The 19,033-nt window shown below is 32.9% G+C and overlaps 1 protein-coding gene across 1 annotated transcript in view; it reads right to left on the bottom strand.

Moving 5' to 3' along the window:
• LOC142338165 (uncharacterized) overlaps positions 1-19,033 on the bottom strand; it is a 79,564-nt gene that overhangs the window by 18,781 nt on the left and 41,750 nt on the right. Inside the window, exons 10-13 of the mRNA XM_075387802.1 lie at positions 11,040-11,216; positions 10,502-10,648; positions 3,978-4,076; positions 23-111 (exon numbers count right to left, since the gene is read on the bottom strand). Coding sequence (XP_075243917.1) covers positions 23-111; positions 3,978-4,076; positions 10,502-10,648; positions 11,040-11,216 — 512 coding nt within the window. The remainder of the gene's footprint in view (positions 1-22; positions 112-3,977; positions 4,077-10,501; positions 10,649-11,039; positions 11,217-19,033) is intronic.

Below are 19,033 nucleotides of genomic sequence, written 5' to 3' on the forward strand. Positions count from 1 at the left end.
GTGTGATTTTTGAAATAATTGCGGCTAAATTTGGGCTAAAAGGTGTCCATGTGATCTCGACCGAGTCCGCATTGGGAGAGGCAAGAACAGCCATTTGATTTCCGGACTCGCCTAAACATACATCGATAATAATTAATTAAAAAATTGAGTAATTTTTAAATACAAAATTTAAAAATTACTCATTTTTGCTTGATGATCATGTAACCTGATCCTGCAGCTGTGAAAAGAAAACTTTAAATCACCTATACGTCATTCTATTTTTAAAAAAAAACTGGTCTGTCTGATTCTGTTAAGGGAGGAATTTTCTGGGTACCAATTGCGCTTATGGTTCGATACTAGACAACAAATTTCTTAGTCTGATCTTGAAATTTTTCAAATAATTGTTGCATGGTTTTTATTTAAAGAATAATTTGGATAACAACTACTTCATCTGTTGTAAATGTACAGAGTCAAGCTATTATTGCGTGTTCATTGTTCACTGTTTTTTTATTACGCAATGTCTGAGAAGTTCTGGTAGTTAGTCGGTTTGTTATTATTTATTTGGTGCTTTATAAAGCAAGTGGACCCAATGGTTCTGTCTCTATATGCTTGAGTTGACCAATCTGTTTGATTCTTACTTTGTACTTGTATTAATACATTGCTCTTCTTATATCCAAAGTATTTGCTTAAAATTTGGTCAGTTTGAATGTTCAATCTCCCATTTCAGAGCTTCAGAATTTCAACGCTTCAACGATTCTATTCAATATTTGGCGGCAATGAACATATTACTGGGCCTGATGATGTGTAGTCGACAGAGCTTACGTCTTTTCTTAGGATCTGGACAAATTCAAAACTAAACGATGATAGTCTGCCGAGACATCTTATTAACCTGCTTTGGTGCGTTTTGTCTCTCTTGTTACAATTTGTTGTGTCTGTTTAAAGTTTCTTGTTACAAACTGTGCTATTTCTATCGGTCAGCATTTGGAAGTTTTCTCTAAAAACTCTTTACAATGTTTGACCGTAATTTTGTATTCTGTGCAAAAGTGTAGAATCTGTTGCCTCCCACAGTCATCAAGTCGCTGTCCCCTGACCGCGCTTAACCCTTGTCGTGACCGAGCACATTCCATTCGACTTTTCTTCCCATTGTCAAAAATTGTGCTCATAGTTTTATTTTCCGCCTCATCATTGTTTATCTATTGAAAGCCTTTCCCACTCGAATTTCGAGCACTTTTAAAGAATGTCTCAAAATGAGTTGTATCATTTTGCCAGGTTGCTGACAAGTTTTAGGCCAGTAGTAACAACTCCCGAAAATGGCTAAGGAATTTTCAAGGAAGTTGATGGTTTTAATTTGATGAAAGCATCGGTTTTCTCCTTCAAAGCTGTCATTGTGATGTGATGCGTTTCTAGTTATCTTACATCGCAACCATTCGTTTTTTGTGGATATAAAATTTTCCATTTTTTTAATAAAAATTGAAAACTGTTTTCTGTCAAGTAATTCTAGATAATTTTCTTATAGTTTGTTGCATTCCTCTTTTGATCCCCGAGAGATTATCAGATAATTGTCCAGAAAAGAAGGTGTATGGGAACGTTAGAAAACAATATATCTGAGGCTTTTTGAGACCCAAACATATTTTTTATGGCATATCTGTCAGCGCAAACAATCCTGATAGAAAATGCTTCTACAAATCGCATTTACGATGTTGCAAATGCATTCTTTGATGTGTCGCTTGTTGAAGAACAGCTCCTTCGCAACGTTGTCTAAGCATTCGGCAATCTTTTGCATCTGATGTTCATTTTTATCTGTTGCTCTGTATAAACATTTGACATATGGTTGAATTGATTGGTTCGTCCTATCACGATAGCAACCTTTCAACATTGAGTCTGAATCATGCAATTAAGCAACCGTAAATCATCACCGGCTCCTTTGTGTATGGTTTTAGGCTTTTCAAAATTGCCTTCCTATGTACACTCGGTGTCAGGAGTTTCTAGCTACTGCTTTGATGACATCTTCTAGCACCAGTTTCATTGCGCTTCCAGAATTTTGGACCAACACGTATTTTAATTCTTTCATCAAAATTAGCGAGTCTTCATAACTCTCACGATCTATGTCGTATCCGATAGTGATGTGAACAAATTTAGCGCTATCGTGTTGCAGATCTCTCGTTATTGCTCCCAACCGCGGATTTTCTATCCATCTGGGTGTGTTTTTTGTCTGGATTCTTCCGTATGTTGCTGTCCTCTTTGGTTTGCGGTTGTGCTTTGCAGACCCTAGCATAGTGTTTCTGGAGGCAGTATTTAATGCTTTTTTTGGCTAGTGGAGGACATTTTTGCCAGCGATCGCTTCTGTACATTTTTCTGCATGCTTTACATGTTTGGCGCTGTACTTTTGATTGCAATCACTATTTCTAAAAACTTGGTTAGATCTTTTTGCCCACCTTTTTCAACATAAGGTCTTTGAATGCGGAAAACCAATGCTTGTCTTTTTTACTGAAAATTTTTCTTTGTTCTGTGTGGTTATCTTGTTTCTTAGTGGCACTTCATGTGCGCGGCTGGGTGATTTCCCTATTTAACAGATACGTTCTCAGTTTTTTATTTTACACATTTTTAGTTTATTATTTGTATAATCTGGAAGAGCTCATTTTTGTGTGTCATATGCTTGTTCTTTACTGAGAAAGCCAATTTATTGGATTTAAGGTTTCTTATTGAAATAAATATTAAATGCGAATTATTCCGAAATTCATTTAACTCAATGTTGTTCATTTTCACAATTTCATATCTGCTGTTACGCCGTCTGCGTTCATCGTTTTTTCACACTAAAAAAGTTAGTAATTTTGTTCTCATCTCTTCTTCTGCACATGCATGACCTTCCGATATACGTTACTTTTTGACAAGCTCTTTAACTTTTTGTTAAATAATTGGTTACCCGTCTTGCAATCTCATCGCTGCTGGCCTGCCTTGTTGTATATCATCTGTTTCTTAGAGATTTTAGAAGATTTTTCGACTTTTCTGTATGTCTATACACCCTTTGAAAATCGTTCCACGCTTAAGGTAACTATACTTTAATTTATTGTGACTTGTTGTTAGTCTGCACAGTTTTGAGTGATTTTTTAACTTCTCATGCTAATTATGGCAGTTATGACAAACCGGTATTTTTTATTCAAATTATTATTAACCTGCCAATTTTTACTCAATGCCCCACATTGTCAACACATCTTTTATTTTGGCAGTACATACTTTATAAATCGAATTGATTTTAAATTATTTTTCGGAGAGTTTGTCTAAATAACTATCTTTTTATACAACTTGGGCAAAGATTATTACACTTTTATCCCAAATTAACAACGGAAATCGATCAGAAGCAGCCATATTGTGCTTAATAACGAATCATAGCTGTCAATATTCGAAATTAAACAAAAAAGTTCAGTTTTGCTTGAACACCTCTAAAAACGTTTTTGGTGATAACGTTTTTGATATATCCTGACAAATGTATTAATAGTTGAAAAGATTGGGTGAAATTTTGGCGATGATTTAGTGCATGTCAAATCTTAATTTTGATTTCTGTGTTTTAGAATTCACTGCTAATAAAAATCCATGTAATGAAAAATTAATCTTATTTACATTTAAAACCAATTAGCAGGGATGTGGAAATGATCAAAATAAACCAATTTTTGAAAATATTTCATTAACATATTATCTCCCCTCGCTTAACTTTAATGGCGTTACCGTAAATTTCTGCTATGGAATATTCTGACTGATTTCTACTAGCGATTTCAATTAACCTCATTTCAATCTAAATTAGATTCAGCCCTAGTTGTGAAATTGTGGGTTTTTTAAAATCAGAAATCTTCAGTATCGTCATTTTTTTCTAGCCAAAAACGCCAAAATTTCCTATTATTTGTTTGTCGGATCGCTGTTTTTGTTCGGTATTTAACATCAGAAAGATTCGGTATCGTCGTTTTTCAAACATAAGAGATTCGGTATCGAGGTCTGAAACTAACCTGAACTGACGAATATTGTTCTGTGATCCACTTGACCACGATGGGTTTTCAGAAAAAGTTGTATTGTTTCTCCGTCGCTTAAGTCACTGAATGTGAGATCTAAACAATAAGAAAATCTCAATCGACAAAAACAATCAGATTTGCACTTTTAGAAAAGAATCAAAACCATTGGAAATAGAACAACAGTTTGCGTTTACTGAAACCAATTCAAGCAAGAGCAGTTGCACCTCAGCAGGGGATGATTATTTGGATTAATTCTTTTTCAAACCCCCCTCCCTCACTTGTGCTGCTGGTGCTAATTGTTTACATAGTAATATGCTATATAAAAACACATAGTTTCAAAGTTTCAAAATGGGGGGCATATAAAACACGGGGGGTGGGGGTGTTCGTAAAACAGAAAAAATCCGATAATTTTTTTTATTTTTACTTCCCCGATGAAAGGTTTCTCATAGATCTCGACAAGTTCCCTCTGTCTTCCCGTATTTTTATCGTATTTCCTACAGGTCCGGTTTCGAAATTTCCCATTGAGAGAAAATGAGACACAGATTTCCCAGTGAGATTTTGAATTTTTGGGATTTTTTCCGTTTGTACCCCAGGTGCCATTAAAAACAAAAACATTAAAACATTATAGCGTCCAACTATGGCAGGTCTTTTTGGCGGGTGCAAATAATATGCACCCACTAAGCTGGGCACAACAAACGGAAAATATTTTTCTCTGACTGAATTCAAATTTGTGGATGGTTCGACATGTTGTAGTTTTACCTTGCCAATCAACCTTTGCCATCCTGAAAATTTCGAGAACGCTGCAACCAATAATTATTGCAAGATAACTGGCAAGATCAACTCACGTGTGCATGCTTATCAAGAAATTTTGCGGAAGTAGTTGGCTTACCACAAAATTACAGCAATAAACTGAAGCAAAAGGAATCAATTTAAATTTTGTTTTCTTCTATTATATCGCTCAAAATTGTAACATTTAATCAAAATCCATCCTCTCACGAATCAATAAAAAATTTTATTGTATTGACTCAAGATCGACCGCTTTTGTACACATCAATACGGCCCTCGGTACTACAGATTGACAGATTTGAAGCAAAATTCTAGACTAGCATGATTGCAGCTTCTCCTAGACGTCTTCTCATTATCATGTTTTTATATTAGTATTCCTGCAACCACTTACCTATTAGCACACGATGAAAATTACTGGTGAATAGCCGCTATTGATTCTAATAACCCTGGTTCGGATCAAAGCGAAGGCCAAAAAAATATGATCTTTTAACAAAAAAAATCTGGGCACGTTATCTCTCATCGTTAGGCACATTTCTGTTTCTTTGTGAGAATATACAGTGGAACTAATCAATACCAAAAACGTTCAAACCAGCAACTAATACTTATTGGAAAAAAAGTCAGATATCGGGCATCCAATATTGTACATAATGGATTTATCTCGTTTTTTTTTATTTCGTTTTCAATATTGACGTACTCATTATAGATAGCTGTGTTGATAGGTTGGTGATTAAAAAACTATGCAAAAAATGAGCGAAGAATGAAATTAGCCAAAAGATGCTTTTTTTGACATTGAAATTGACGAATTAACGATATCAAGCAAAGCATATTTTTTTATAGACGAAGTGAATAAAACAAGCGCAAAACTAGCTATTCCAGGAACTGACGGCAGTTATTAACAACCAAATTATTATGCAAATAATATATTCAGAGAAATGTCTCTATTTTAGCAGAGTAGTTTTAAAAATTACTTCAATTTTTTTGTAGCATGTTCACATACCGATCAATTTCAAAGTGATTCGGCTGTTTACTCTCTCTTGGAATTAATAAAATATGTAGCATTAAAATCCTTTGAATGAATTACTGTAAAATAGAAAACTGTTTTTTGATGTAGTGTAATTTTTGGATGGCAACTAAGCAAAAGCGAAGTGAAACGACAATTACCAGACATGGATTGCAGTAGCTGATTTTTCTCAACTTTTTCTCATCTGATGTGGATGTTTACTTTATCTTGGAAACACTAAAAATTGTAGCATAAACATCCGTTGAATGACTTTCCGTAGACATGCTGACTCTAAATCAAAAAAAAATTTTATTGTAGTGTTAATATTAGACAGCAACAAAGCCAAAAGCTAAGTGAAACGACGATAAACAGATATGTATTGCAGTAGTTGATTTTTCTCAAATTAATGGTTTTCCTGTTTTCTTCAATAAATAATTTAACTCAAAGATTGCTTCTACTCCCTCCTCTCAGGTATCAATGAAATTTAATTTTATTGACACAAGATCGACCGTTTTTGTACATATCAATACGGCCCTCGGCATCACAGATTGAGAGAGTTGAAGCAAAATTTAAGATAAGCTTAATTCCAGCTTTTCCTAGACGTCTTCTCATTATCACGTTTTTGTGTTACTATTCCTGCAATCATTTATTTATTAGCACACAGGGAAAATTACTGCTAAACGGCCGCCATTGATTCTAATATCTGATTGGGATCAAAGCAAAGGCCAAAGATTATGATCTTTTAACATAACAAAAATTTTGGGAAGGTTATCTCTCATTGTTAGGCATATTTCTGTTTCTTTGTAAGAAAATACAGTGAAACAAATCAATAGCAATAATTGTCCAACCTAGCAGCTTATACTTATTGGAACAAAATTCAGATATCGGACATCAATTATTGGACATAATGGGTTTATATCGTTTCTATTTTAAATTGTTTTTGATTTCGATTTGTTCATATTAGATAGCTGCATTGATAAATTGGTTATTAAAAATCTATGCGCAAAAGGAGCGAAGAATAAAATTAGCCAGAAGACGTTTTTAAAGACTTAGAAAATGACCAATTAACGACATCACGCAGAACAAATTTTTTTGTTGTCGCAGTGAATACAGCAAAGGCAAAAGTAGCTATTCCAGGAACTGACGGCAGTTATTAACAACCAAATTATTATGCAGGTATTTTTTCAGAGAAATGTCTCTATTTTAGCAGAGTAGCTTTAAAATTTACTTCACTTTTTTGTAGCACGTTCACATGCCGATCAGTTTCAAAGTGATTCGGATGTTTATTCTCTCTTGGAATCAATAAAATATGTAGCATTAAAATCCTTTGAATGAATAACTGTAAAATAGAAAACAGTTTTTTGATGTAGTGTTATTATTAGATGGCAACTAAGCAAAAGCGAAGTGAAACGACAATTAACAGACATGGATTGCAGTAGCTGATTTTTCTCAATTTAAAGGTTTTCTTGTTTTTTTCCAATGATTAATGTAGCTCAAAGATTACGTTGACTCCATCCTCTCATGAATCGATAGAAATTTCAATTATATTGCCACAAGATCGACCGCTTTTGTGCATATCAATACGGCCCTCGGTATTACAGATTGACAGATTTACAGCAAAATTCAAGATTAGCTTGACTCCAGCTTCTCCTAGACGTCTTCTCAGGATCATGTTTTTGTTTTACTATTCCTGGAAACCCTTACTTATTTGCACACGAGGAAAATTACTGCTGAATAGCCACCATTGATTCTAATAACCCTGATTCGGATCAAAGCAAAGACCAAAAAATGATATTTTAAGAAAATAAAAACTCTGGCCGCGTTATCTCTCATCGTTAGGCACATTTCTGTTTCTTTGTGAGAATATACAGTGAAACGAATCAATACCAATAAACGTTCAACCAAGCAACAAATGTTTATTGGAACAAAAATCAGATATCGGGCATCCAAAATTGGACTTAATGGGTTTATCTTGTTTCTTTTTCATTTCGTTTTGGATATTGACTTACTCATTTTAAATAACTTGGTTTATTTTGATTCTTTTTCTTTTCGTTTTCGATATTGACGTACTCATTTTAGATAGCTTCGTTGATATGTTGGTAATTAAACACTATGCGCCAAATTATCGAAGAATAAATTAGCCAAAAGATGTTTTTAAGGACATAGAAAATGACAAGTTAGCGATATCTAGCAAAGCACAATTGTTTAGTGACGCAGTGATTAAAAAAACGCAAAAATAGCCATTCCAAAAAGTGACGGCAGTTATTAACAACCAAATTATTATGCAGATAAATTATTCAGAGAATGTCTTCCTTTTAGCAGTGTAGCTGCCAAAATTACTCCATTTTGTTTTTTGTAGCATTTTTACATGTCGATCAATTTCAAAGTGATGTGGATGTTTATTCTCTCTTGGAATCAATAAAATTTGCAGCATTAACAGACTTTAATAGACTTTCTGTAGACTTGCTGAATGTAAGTCAGAAAATAACTTTTTGATGTAGTGTTATTACTGAATAGCAACGAAGCCAAAGCTAAGTGAAACGACGATTAACAGACATAGACTGCAGTAGCTGATTTTTCTCAACTTAAAGGTTTTCCGTTTTTTTTCTATGATTAATATAGCTCAAAGATTACATTGACTCCATCTTCTTATGAATCAATAAAAGTTTTAATTATATTGACACAAAATCGACAGCTTTTGTACATATCAATGCAGCTCTCGGCATCACAGATTGACAGAGTTGAAGCAAAATTCAAGATTAGCACGAGTCAAGCATCTCCTAGACGTCTTCCCATAACCTTGTTTTTAAATTGCTATTCCTGCAATCACTTACTTAATAGCATCCAAGGAAAATTAATGCTAAATAGCCGCCATTGATTCTAATTTCTCTGATTCGGATCAAAACAACAAGCCAAAAAATATGATCTTTTAACAAAACAAATTTCTGGGCATGTTATCTCTCATCATTAGGCACATTTCTTTTTCTTTGTGAGAATACACAGTGAAACGAATCAATACCACTAAACTTCAACCAGCAACTAAATTTTATTGGAACAAAAACAGATATCGGGCATCCAATATTGACGCAGTGATAAAAACAAGCGCAAAAGTGGCTAATCTTGGAAATGACGGCAATTGTTAACAACCAAATTAATATGCAGATATTATTTTCAGAGAATGTCTCTTTGGTAGCAGAGTAGCCGCAGAAAAATACTCCATTTTTTTTAGCATATTCACATGCCGGTCAGTTTCAAAGTGATGTGGATGTTTATTCTCTCTTGGAATCATTAAAATTTGCAGCATTAACAGACTTTAAAAAACTTTTTGTAGACTTGCTGACTGCACATTAGAAAAATTTTTTTTGATGTAGAGTTATAATTGAATAGCAACGAAGTCAAAAGCTAAGTGAAACAACGATTAACAGATATGGATTGCAGTAGTTGATTTTTCTGAACTTAAAGGTTTTCCTTTTCTTTTCAATGATTGATTTTGCTCAAAGATTACGTTGACTTCATCCTCTAATGAATCAATAAAAATCATATTTGTATTGAAACAACACCAACTTTTTTTGTACATATCAAAACGGCCCTCGGCATCACAGGTTGAAAGAATTGAAGCAAAATTCAAGATTAGCACAATCCCATCTTCTATTAGACGTCTGCTCATTATCATGTTTTTATGTTACTATTCCTGCAACCACCTACCTATTAGCACACAATGAAAATTGCTGTTGAATAGCCGCCATTGATTCTAATAACCCTGATTCGGATCAAAGCAAAGCCAAAAAAATATGATCTTGTAACAAAACAAAAATTCTTGGGCATGTTATCTCTCATCGTTAGGCACATTTCGGTTTCTTTGTGAGAATATACAGTGGAACGAATCAATACCAAAAACGTTCAAACCAGCAACTAATGCTTATTGGAACAAAAGTCAGATATCGGGCGGCCAATATTAGACATAATGGATTTATCTCATTTCTTTTTTATTTCGTTTTCGATATTGACTTTCTCATATTAGATAGCTTTGTTGATAAGTTGGTGATTAAAAGGCTCTGCGCAAAATGAGCGAAGAATGAAATTAGCCAAAAGAAGTTTTTAAAGTCATAGAGTTAGACGAATTAACGATATCAGGCAAAGCACATTTTTTTTATTGTTGCAATGAATAAAACGAGCGCAAAAGTAGTTGTTTCAGGAAATGACGGCAGTTATTAGCAACCAAATTATTATGCAGATGATGTTTTTAGAGAAAATCTTTGTTTCAGCAGAGTAGCTGCGAAAATTACTGCATTTTTTAAATTTTTTATAGCATGTTCACATTGATCAGTTTCAAAGTGATGTGGATGCTTTTCTCACTTAGAACCAATAGAATTTGTAGCATTAACAGCCTTTGAATGACTTTCCGTCTTTTGCGGACTGTAAATTAGAATACAGCTTTTAGTTGTAGAGTTATTAATGATAGCATCGAAGCCACAAGCTAAGTGAAACCACGATTAGCAGATACGGATTGCAGTAGTCGATTTTTCTCAATTTAAAGGTTTTCCTGTTTTTTTCAATGTAATCACAATTTAATGTTTGAGCTGCTAAGTAATTTATTGGGCTTTATGCATCTGGGGTATATCAAGCTAACAAAATTGCTAATTGATCGGAGCATTTGTGCAACTGTAGCATGCCTGAAAACACTCAACTGCGCATAGTATGGAAGCTATTTAGCCTTTTTTCGAAAAAGAATTACTTTTTTCTCGTTGTGTTGACCATAATAGTCCATTTCTGTGTATGAGATATGTAGAATACACTGGTCTGTTCTGGTCCCAGCTGAGGTGAAGCTGTCCGTCTTCTGACATACTCATAGACACATTCACGAATTTGGTCTCTGATTCATCTAAAATAGTTATTTTTTTCAAATTTAGCTTAAAACGGCCAAACTTCATATCAATTGAGTGATGAAGCTTCAAATTATTCAAACTGTACGCAAGAACAGAAAAATGACATATTATTTTTTAGTAACAGCCTTGCGAGTTCATGAATTAGGCATTAAAAAACACATTTTGAGCAGTTGTCTGGAATATAATCTAAAATGAACTAAATTGAATTGAAAGATATATCAGTGCTGCTAAACATCGTAGGGCTTTTACTACTAGAGAATTCCTTTTGGGCAAATGGTCAAGAGGATGTGTGTTTGTGAGAAGGTGGGGGGAGGGGGAGGTGGTATACGCTCTATCTTCACTAAATTAGGAAAGTGAGGGGGTTCCAAAAACTAGAATAAATCTCACAGCAGTGATGCATGTGTCTGTTGCAGTTCTGAATCTTGTTGTTGACATCTCTGCACAGAGCTTGTTCATTATGTTCCTCCTCCCAACAGTACTGACTCTCGTCCCAATAGTAGTACATTCTTCGTGGGAATTTGCACAGAGTGGTCAGCTCCTCATCCGCACAAAATCCACACTTCTCTAAAACCAGAAGAACATTTCTACAGCATTTACATTGAAACAGAACAAAAAAACTTATCAACGATGTGAGGTAAAAGAGTCTTTGGAAAGTATATAAAAAGGAGAATCGATAATGTGAGTTCTAACATATTGTCACAACCCTTAAGAAGATAATCAATGGTACTAAAATGTTACTAGAATTTCATGGGGTAGCTGTATACTAGTTTCCTGAATGAGTGTGGTGGCCTGTTTTCGAAAATTACTGGCAACAGCTTTCCAATAATTCATGCTCTGCTTCTAATTGTCATTTGTGAATAAGACATCCTCTGTATACAAAATGAAAGAAATGAAATAAAGATAATGTTGATAAGCAATAGTTATTAATTATTTAAGATCATATAAAAATTAAAACAATAAATTTTGTGCAAAAGCTTCCGCCTCAAAATATTGCAATCAATTATCGAGCTTTTTCCAGTAGACAATCACCATTCAGAAGCCGCTTTTTGAAATAATGTTTCAAAACAATTTCAAAATAGTTTTGAAGTGTTAAACAGTTTGCAAAAGCGTCGACTTTTTTAATTAATTGAATTTTTCGGCGCAATTGATAATAAATAGCTGAAATCGTCCCCAAAAAAATTTCAGGTAATCTTATTTCAATAAAAGAAGCACTGCATGGCATTTTTTCTACACTTTTTACTTGAAAAAAAATCTTAGTACCTTTGAAGTTGTCCTTGTAGTACCTTGTAGTACAAAAAAAGGATCTATTCTGCTTTGCCTCCCTTAGTGAGCTTACATTTCTTACCCCCCCCCCAGGAGCACGTGCTATTTTCTTACATACTAACGTGCTACATAGCAACATATAAGTTGTAACTGGGAGCGCAAAAAACTTTGGGGGGGCAAAACAGAGTAGATCCCCAAAAAAGTTTCGCGTTTTTTGCACGAGTCCCCATTTTGAAACCCAAAACACGTGCATTAACAAGTATGCTATCACTAACTTTGATATTTGATTATAATTTTTAGAATACAAATGGAGATTTTTTTGTTTTAAGCATCTTTTGCACTTTTATCTAATTTATTTATTGCAACCTGCAAAAAAAAATTTAAAGTTTTTCTGGATCTATTCCGTTTTGCCCCCTCCAGTTATTTTTACGCCCCCAGTTACATGTTATTAGTTGTTATGTAGCATGTACGCCTGTTGGCCGTAAAGAAAAAGATAAAAGCACACTAAACTGGGGGGGGGGGCGAAACAGAAAAGATCCGTCTTTTCCTGCACTGGGCTTATAATAACAATTTTTTATTGTCAATTTTAAAGCAAAAAAATTGATAGCATATAGGCTGAAAGTATTTGCGAGAGCTTTAGTCTAACAACACCAACACTGCAATTGAAAATGAAGATTTCCTCATACGCAAAAAAAATAAGTGAAAGATAAAAAAAATGACAATAAATACTCTTTAAGTAAGTTGAAAATTAAAGAAAAACAGCTCAAGACTAAAAATGATCAGAGAATTAAATTTTTTGCAAAGTTGTTGGGCTTGAAGTAATAAACCACAAATTGAACCAAGAAATCTTTTTGATCTGATATCACGAGAGGGGTACAATTAACTGTTAAAACACACAGAGAGAAAGAGAGAAAAAGAGAGAATAGAATCAAAGAAACCTAATAGATTACAGCTCACCATGAATACTGAAAACCTCATTCCATAAAACAAAAAAAATCTCCGAAATAATGAGAACAACCACCAAACTACCACAAAAAAGAACAACACCCTAAAAGTTACATAGATTTATCCATAAAACGTCGTTAAAACGTTTTATAAGAGTCAACATTATCAAAGCAACCTATATAAGGTTTTTTTAAAGTGCCAGTGTGACTTATTGTAATCAGAGGAAGAAACAAGACATGAAAAGAAGCGACTAAAATTTGGCAAAACCAAATGTTTATCAATTTATTTTGAAGAAAACAGTTCCGACCCTTGGAAACGAGAGATAAAAAATTTTGCTTTTTTTTCGTCTCGTGAGGGTAAACAAGACCTTTTACTAATAAAATTGAGTGACAGGAAAAAAAATAATGACAAAATGAGCAAAATCAGAAAAATGAGATACATTTTTTTTAAAGAAATGGTCTCAAGGTAAGTAAAAAACATAGATGCAAATTAATCAATAATTTTGTATGTCAAAAATGAATTATATTCAATCAAAGAGTAAATTTATGTGAAAAAAAGGTAATCTCAAAGTTGAGACAAAAAATTGTGTGAAAAAAAATTAAATCAGATTAAAAACGTTTAGATAGCTTCAAACACAGGACAACCAGTATGGGCCATACTTAGAGACAAAAAACTACAAAAAAAACTGTTAAGTCGGGGAAACGATCATTTTCCTGAATTTCACGAGTTTGTCGCGCTTTGCGGAGCTAAATTGCAACTATGCAACGTTGGAACAACTCCCAAGATCGATAGAAAAAGAACCAAGAATGTAGATAAAGTAGCGGAAAACCGGAAGTAAATTAGCTTCAAGAAAAAAAAGTTTCTGTCAAACACAAAAAATATGTTTGCAAAGTGCTTTTTTGTCGAACCTTAACAAAAGGTTGAAAAATTTGGCACTGCACAACTAATGTATTTTGGTGCTTTCACGATATAGATTTTCTTTGAAGCGACAGTTGCACAGAAAAATCAGCTCTTCTTCCGCACAAAATCCACACTTATCTAAACCCAGAAAACAATTCTCTAATATTTACATTGAAACAAAACAAAACAAAACTCATCAACGATGTGAAGTAAAAGAGTCTTTTGAAAGTATATAATTAAGAAGAGTCAATAATCTCAGTTCAAACATAATGTTATAACGCTTCAGAAGATAACCAATGTTACTAAATTATTACTAAAATGTTACTAAATGTTACTGGATTTTAATCGGGTAGTTGTACACTTATATGACGGTCTTCTTGTTTCCTGAATAATTGTGTTGACCTGTTTTCGACAATTGCTGATAACAGTTTTCAAATGATTCTTGCTCTGCTTCTCTTTGTATTTGGTGAGTATTTCTATTACAAGACATCATCACTTTACAAAACGAAAGAAAAGAAATAAATATAACGTTGATAAATAAAAGTTATTAATTATTTTAGTTGTTAATTTTCATGAAAAATAAAACAATAAATTATGTGCAAAAATGTAAGCCTACAATTATTACAATTTTTTATCGAGCCTCTCACAGTATACAACACACTTTCAGAAGCTAATTTTTTGAATAAAATTTTAAAACAATTTCAAAACATTTTTGAGTTGGTAAACAGTTTGCCAAACAGTCAAAATCTGTTAACATTAAATAAAGTTTTTGGTTCAATTGATACTATACAGTTAAAATTGTCTCTTTTCTAAAATTGTCTAAAATTGTCTCATCTTCAAACCCAAACACACTTAGAAAAACAAAACTGCTTTTACCAACTTTGATATTTTATTATGATGTTCGGAAAAAATGGAGATTTCTTTGTTTCAAGAATCTTTTGAACTATTGTCTAATTTATTTACTGCAACCGGTTAACAAAAGTTTTTAAAATCCTTTTGGATATCTTCCGTTTTACCCCGCGCCCCAATGTTTTCTTACGCCCCAGTTACTATTTATTAGTTGTTGTATAAGAGTTGTGCCTGTTGGGCGTAAAAGAAAAAAAATAAAAGCACACTAAGCTGGGTGCCCGAACAGAATAGATCAGTCTTTTCTTGCAGGGGGCCTTTGAAAGTAAATAAGAAAAGAGAGTCGATAAGTTGTGTTCCAACATAATCTTCTAACACTTCAAAGGATAATCAATGTTACTAGTTTGATGGTCTTCTTCTTCCTGAATAACTGTGGTGTCATGTTATCAAAAATCGCCGATAAAAGAATTCAAATAATTCATACTCTGCTTCTAATTGACAGTTGGGAAGAATTATATCACAAGCCATCTTCTCTTTACAAAAGGAAAAAATTGAGATAAAGATAATGTCGATAAAAAATAGTTTTTAACTGTTTCACTTATCAATATTCATGAAAATGAAGACACTAAACTATTTGCCAAAACTTCAGCCTCAAATTATTACAATTATTTATCAAGTTTTTCGCAGTCAACAAAACCAATTTCTGAAGCTATTTTTCTGAAAAATAATTTAAAACAGTTTCAAAACAGTTTTGAGTTGGTATACAGTTTCCAAAAGCGTCAATTTTTTTTTAAATTAATTAAAATTTTTGGCGCAATTGATAATAAATAGCTGAAACTGTCCCCAAAAAAACTTCAGATATCGTTTTTTCATCAGAAGAAGCAATGCCTGGCATTTCTTTCTGCGCTTTTTACTAATAAAAACAGTTTTTTAGTACCTTCTGAAGCTGAACTTGTAGTACGTTTAATACACACAAATTTCACGTTTTACTTGACAATAAAAAGACAAGAAAGTTGTAAGAATCTTTTGCATTTTGTCTAATTTATTTATTGCAACCTGCTCAAAAAATTTAAATTTTTTTCTCATCAATTCTGTTTTACCCCCCCCCTCACTATGTTTTTTAAGCACCCAGTTACAATTTATATGTTTTATATAGCACGTTACTATGTAAATAAATATCACCTGCGCAAGTTGGGCGTAAAGAAAGATATAAGCACAATGAACTGGGGCGCCCGAGACAGAATTGATCCGTCTTTTCTTGCAGGGGGCTTATGATAACAATTTCATGTTGTCAATTTTATAGCAATAACAAAGATAGCAGGTTGGCTGAAATTAGTTGCGAGAGCTTCAAAAATTTGCAGTCTAACAAGATCAGCATTGCAATCGCAAAAAAGAATTCCTGATACGCAAAAAATTCTGTGAAAGATAAAAAAGATAAACAGAAATTACTCATTAAGAAACTGAAGTTTAAAGGAAAACAGCTCATTTTTGTGAAGACTGATGACGAGGAGTTAATTGAACTTTATGGAAAGGTATTGGGTTTGAAATGATAAACGAATAAATACAATTTGAAATCTGAAATTATTTTGAACTGATTTTAAGAGAAGGGTATAATTAACAGCTAAAACAGAGAAAAAACTCAGAAATCAAATAAATTACAGTTCCCCATGATTGCTGAAAACCTCATTCTTTAAAACAAGAAAATCTCGAAAATGATGAAAACCACCACACAACTAACACAAAAAAGGGCGACACCCTAAAAATCACATAGATTTATCGAAAAAACGTCGTTAAAACGTTATATATGATTCAAAATTATCAAAACAACTTATATAAGGTATTTTTAAAGTGTCAGTTTGACTTATTTTAATCAGAGGAAGAACCAAAACATGAAAAGAAGTGACTAAAATTTGGCAAAACTAAATAATTATCAAAATATTTTAAGGAAAAGAGTTCCAAATATTAGAAACAGTAGATATAAATTAAACATTTTGCGTTAAATTTGTCTCGTGAGAGCACACACGATCTTTTACCTATAAAATTAAGTAATAGGAAAAGAAAAAGAATGAGAAAAGGGAGCAAAGCCAAAAAAAACAGATAATTCGTAAAACAAATAATCTCAAGGTAGGTGAAAAACACGAGATGCAAATTAAAATCAATAATTTTATATGTCAAACATGTCCATTAAGAGAGTTAATTTTTATGAAAAAAATAGTGTCAAAGTTGAGTAAAAAAATTAGATCAGAATTAAAACGATTAAATAGCTTCAACCATGTCGAGTGTGTGCAAGTGGACAACCGGTGAGTGCAGTTATGGGTCATACATAGAGACGAAAAACAAAAAAAAATAATCTAATTCGGGAAAAACTATAATTTTCATGAATTGCATGAAACAAATTGTATGTAGAACATATAAACCATTCGCCACGCTTTGAGTTGTGGAATTTCAACTTTACAACATTGGAAAAACTCCCAAAAACGATAAAAAAAAAGAATCGAGATCAAGATAAATTAGCGGAAAAACCGGATATAAATTAGTCCCACGCGAAAAAAGAAAGATTTTGTCAAATAAGAAAATATTGTTTGCATACTGCTTTTTCATTCAATTTTAAAAGAAGGTTGAAAAATGTACCACTACTGTAATCTTGCGATGTACCACTACTGTAATCTTGGTGCTTTCACTACATAGGTTTTCACTGAAACCACCATTCTACTTTTACCTATCTTTGAAAACAAAAGTAAAAAAAAATGAGAACACAGTTTTTGAAATAAAGCACACAAAACGATTCATTTTTTTAAGCTGAAAACGAGCAACAGAAGCCAAAATTGTTTCAATTAGTTATTTTTAGAACAGCATTTAAAAAAACCTAGTAAACAGAATAATTATAAACAACTCAAAAAATGTACAAAAGCGTACAAAATGTGAAAATAAGTTTTTTTTCGAACAACTGATTTTTATGTCAACCATTGATTAAATTTTCAAGAGCTTTCCAGGTATACCATTTTTGCAAAAGCTTTTGATCGCATAAGATCGGCTTATGCAAAAACCGTTACTTCCATCAAAAGTTTCTAGCCCCCAATTTTATTGGAGGTTGGAACAGTAATGCAAAAAGAAGCATTTGGAAACTAAATGAAAAAGATTAAACATCTTAAACAGTGGTAATAAGCAAGATGAGCAAGCTTTTTAATCTTCAAAATGAACATAGAGCTTTGTTTTAAATTTTATTGAGTTTCTAGCTCGGAATTTAGAGTCAGAGCATTGCATTTCAGCGCCCAGCAAGCACCTTTCATATAAGAAAGAAAACCAATTTTAATCTAAAGACTTGCATATTAGGTGTATTTTCTGTATGCACAGTCTGTCGTCGATATGTTTTTGATGAAGTCAAGGACTTCAGCCAAACTTAAGTTATTCTGCAAAGGTAGTTGAAAAAAATCAAACAAATGTGAGCACACAGAATGTCATTTTTGAAGCATATAAATATTATCTAAGTTGCCAAAATATAAGTTTTCTGATAGTATACAATTTTTTGGTTTATAAACTTTTCTTTTTTTGGTATTAAACAAAAATTGCTTTTGAGTTCAAGTAAAATATTCAACTTGTATCGACTAGGAAGTTCCAATTGTCTCGAGAGCAGTCATTGTCAGCGGGAATTATGCTGAATATATTTTTCCATGCAGTTGTTTCAGTAACCCAGGGGGACAAAGTACAGGCAATCTAGAAAAAAAATGTTACTACACTTTTTCCTTGCAGCTTTATCATCTTCTACCAACCTATCATGCAGCTAATTACATCGATCCCTGAAATTTTTTTAAGTTTTCAACAAAATATACTAACTTGCAATAACTAGTTTGAGAAAAAATGTATGAGTGTGTATAAGTTCTTTCAGAAAACGTCTATATAGTTAGCATATAAAATTCTAGGAGAAATTGATTAGATATTCCCTACTCGTTAGCATTTTTGATACTAAAGTTTACAGGAGTTTGCAATAAAAGTCCTGCTCGGTGGGATCAATATCTGGCCGGATTTTTACTGATTACCCTTCAATCCTCATTAAAAAAAGTGTTGCAATTTTTAATACTGTTTATATTTGATATAATTAATTTAAACAAAGTATCAGGTTAGAAAAACTCTCTGATTTGTTGCCTATTTAAATAGCACGGTTGTCAGATCTTTTCTTGTTTAGGGCAACGTTCTGCTGTTTTTGATTTCAAAAACTGTAACAACTGACGCACTTAGCACAATTTTTGAAACGAAGAAAACCTTTACTTCGACCAAATCTTCAAGCTCTGTGTTTTTCTTTGCCTCTAATTTTCTTAGCAGAGTTCTGTTCATAAAATAACAAATAAAAGTTCTGACTAATTTCTGAACTCAAATAGTGATCTAAGAGCATCAAGTTAGATTCTTACATAACCGTTCTGTTTTTTAAA

The sequence above is a fragment of the Convolutriloba macropyga genome, chromosome 4 (assembly GCF_964194025.1).
Source record: "Convolutriloba macropyga chromosome 4, txConMacr16.3, whole genome shotgun sequence".
Classification (NCBI taxonomy): Eukaryota; Metazoa; Xenacoelomorpha; order Acoela; family Convolutidae; genus Convolutriloba; species Convolutriloba macropyga.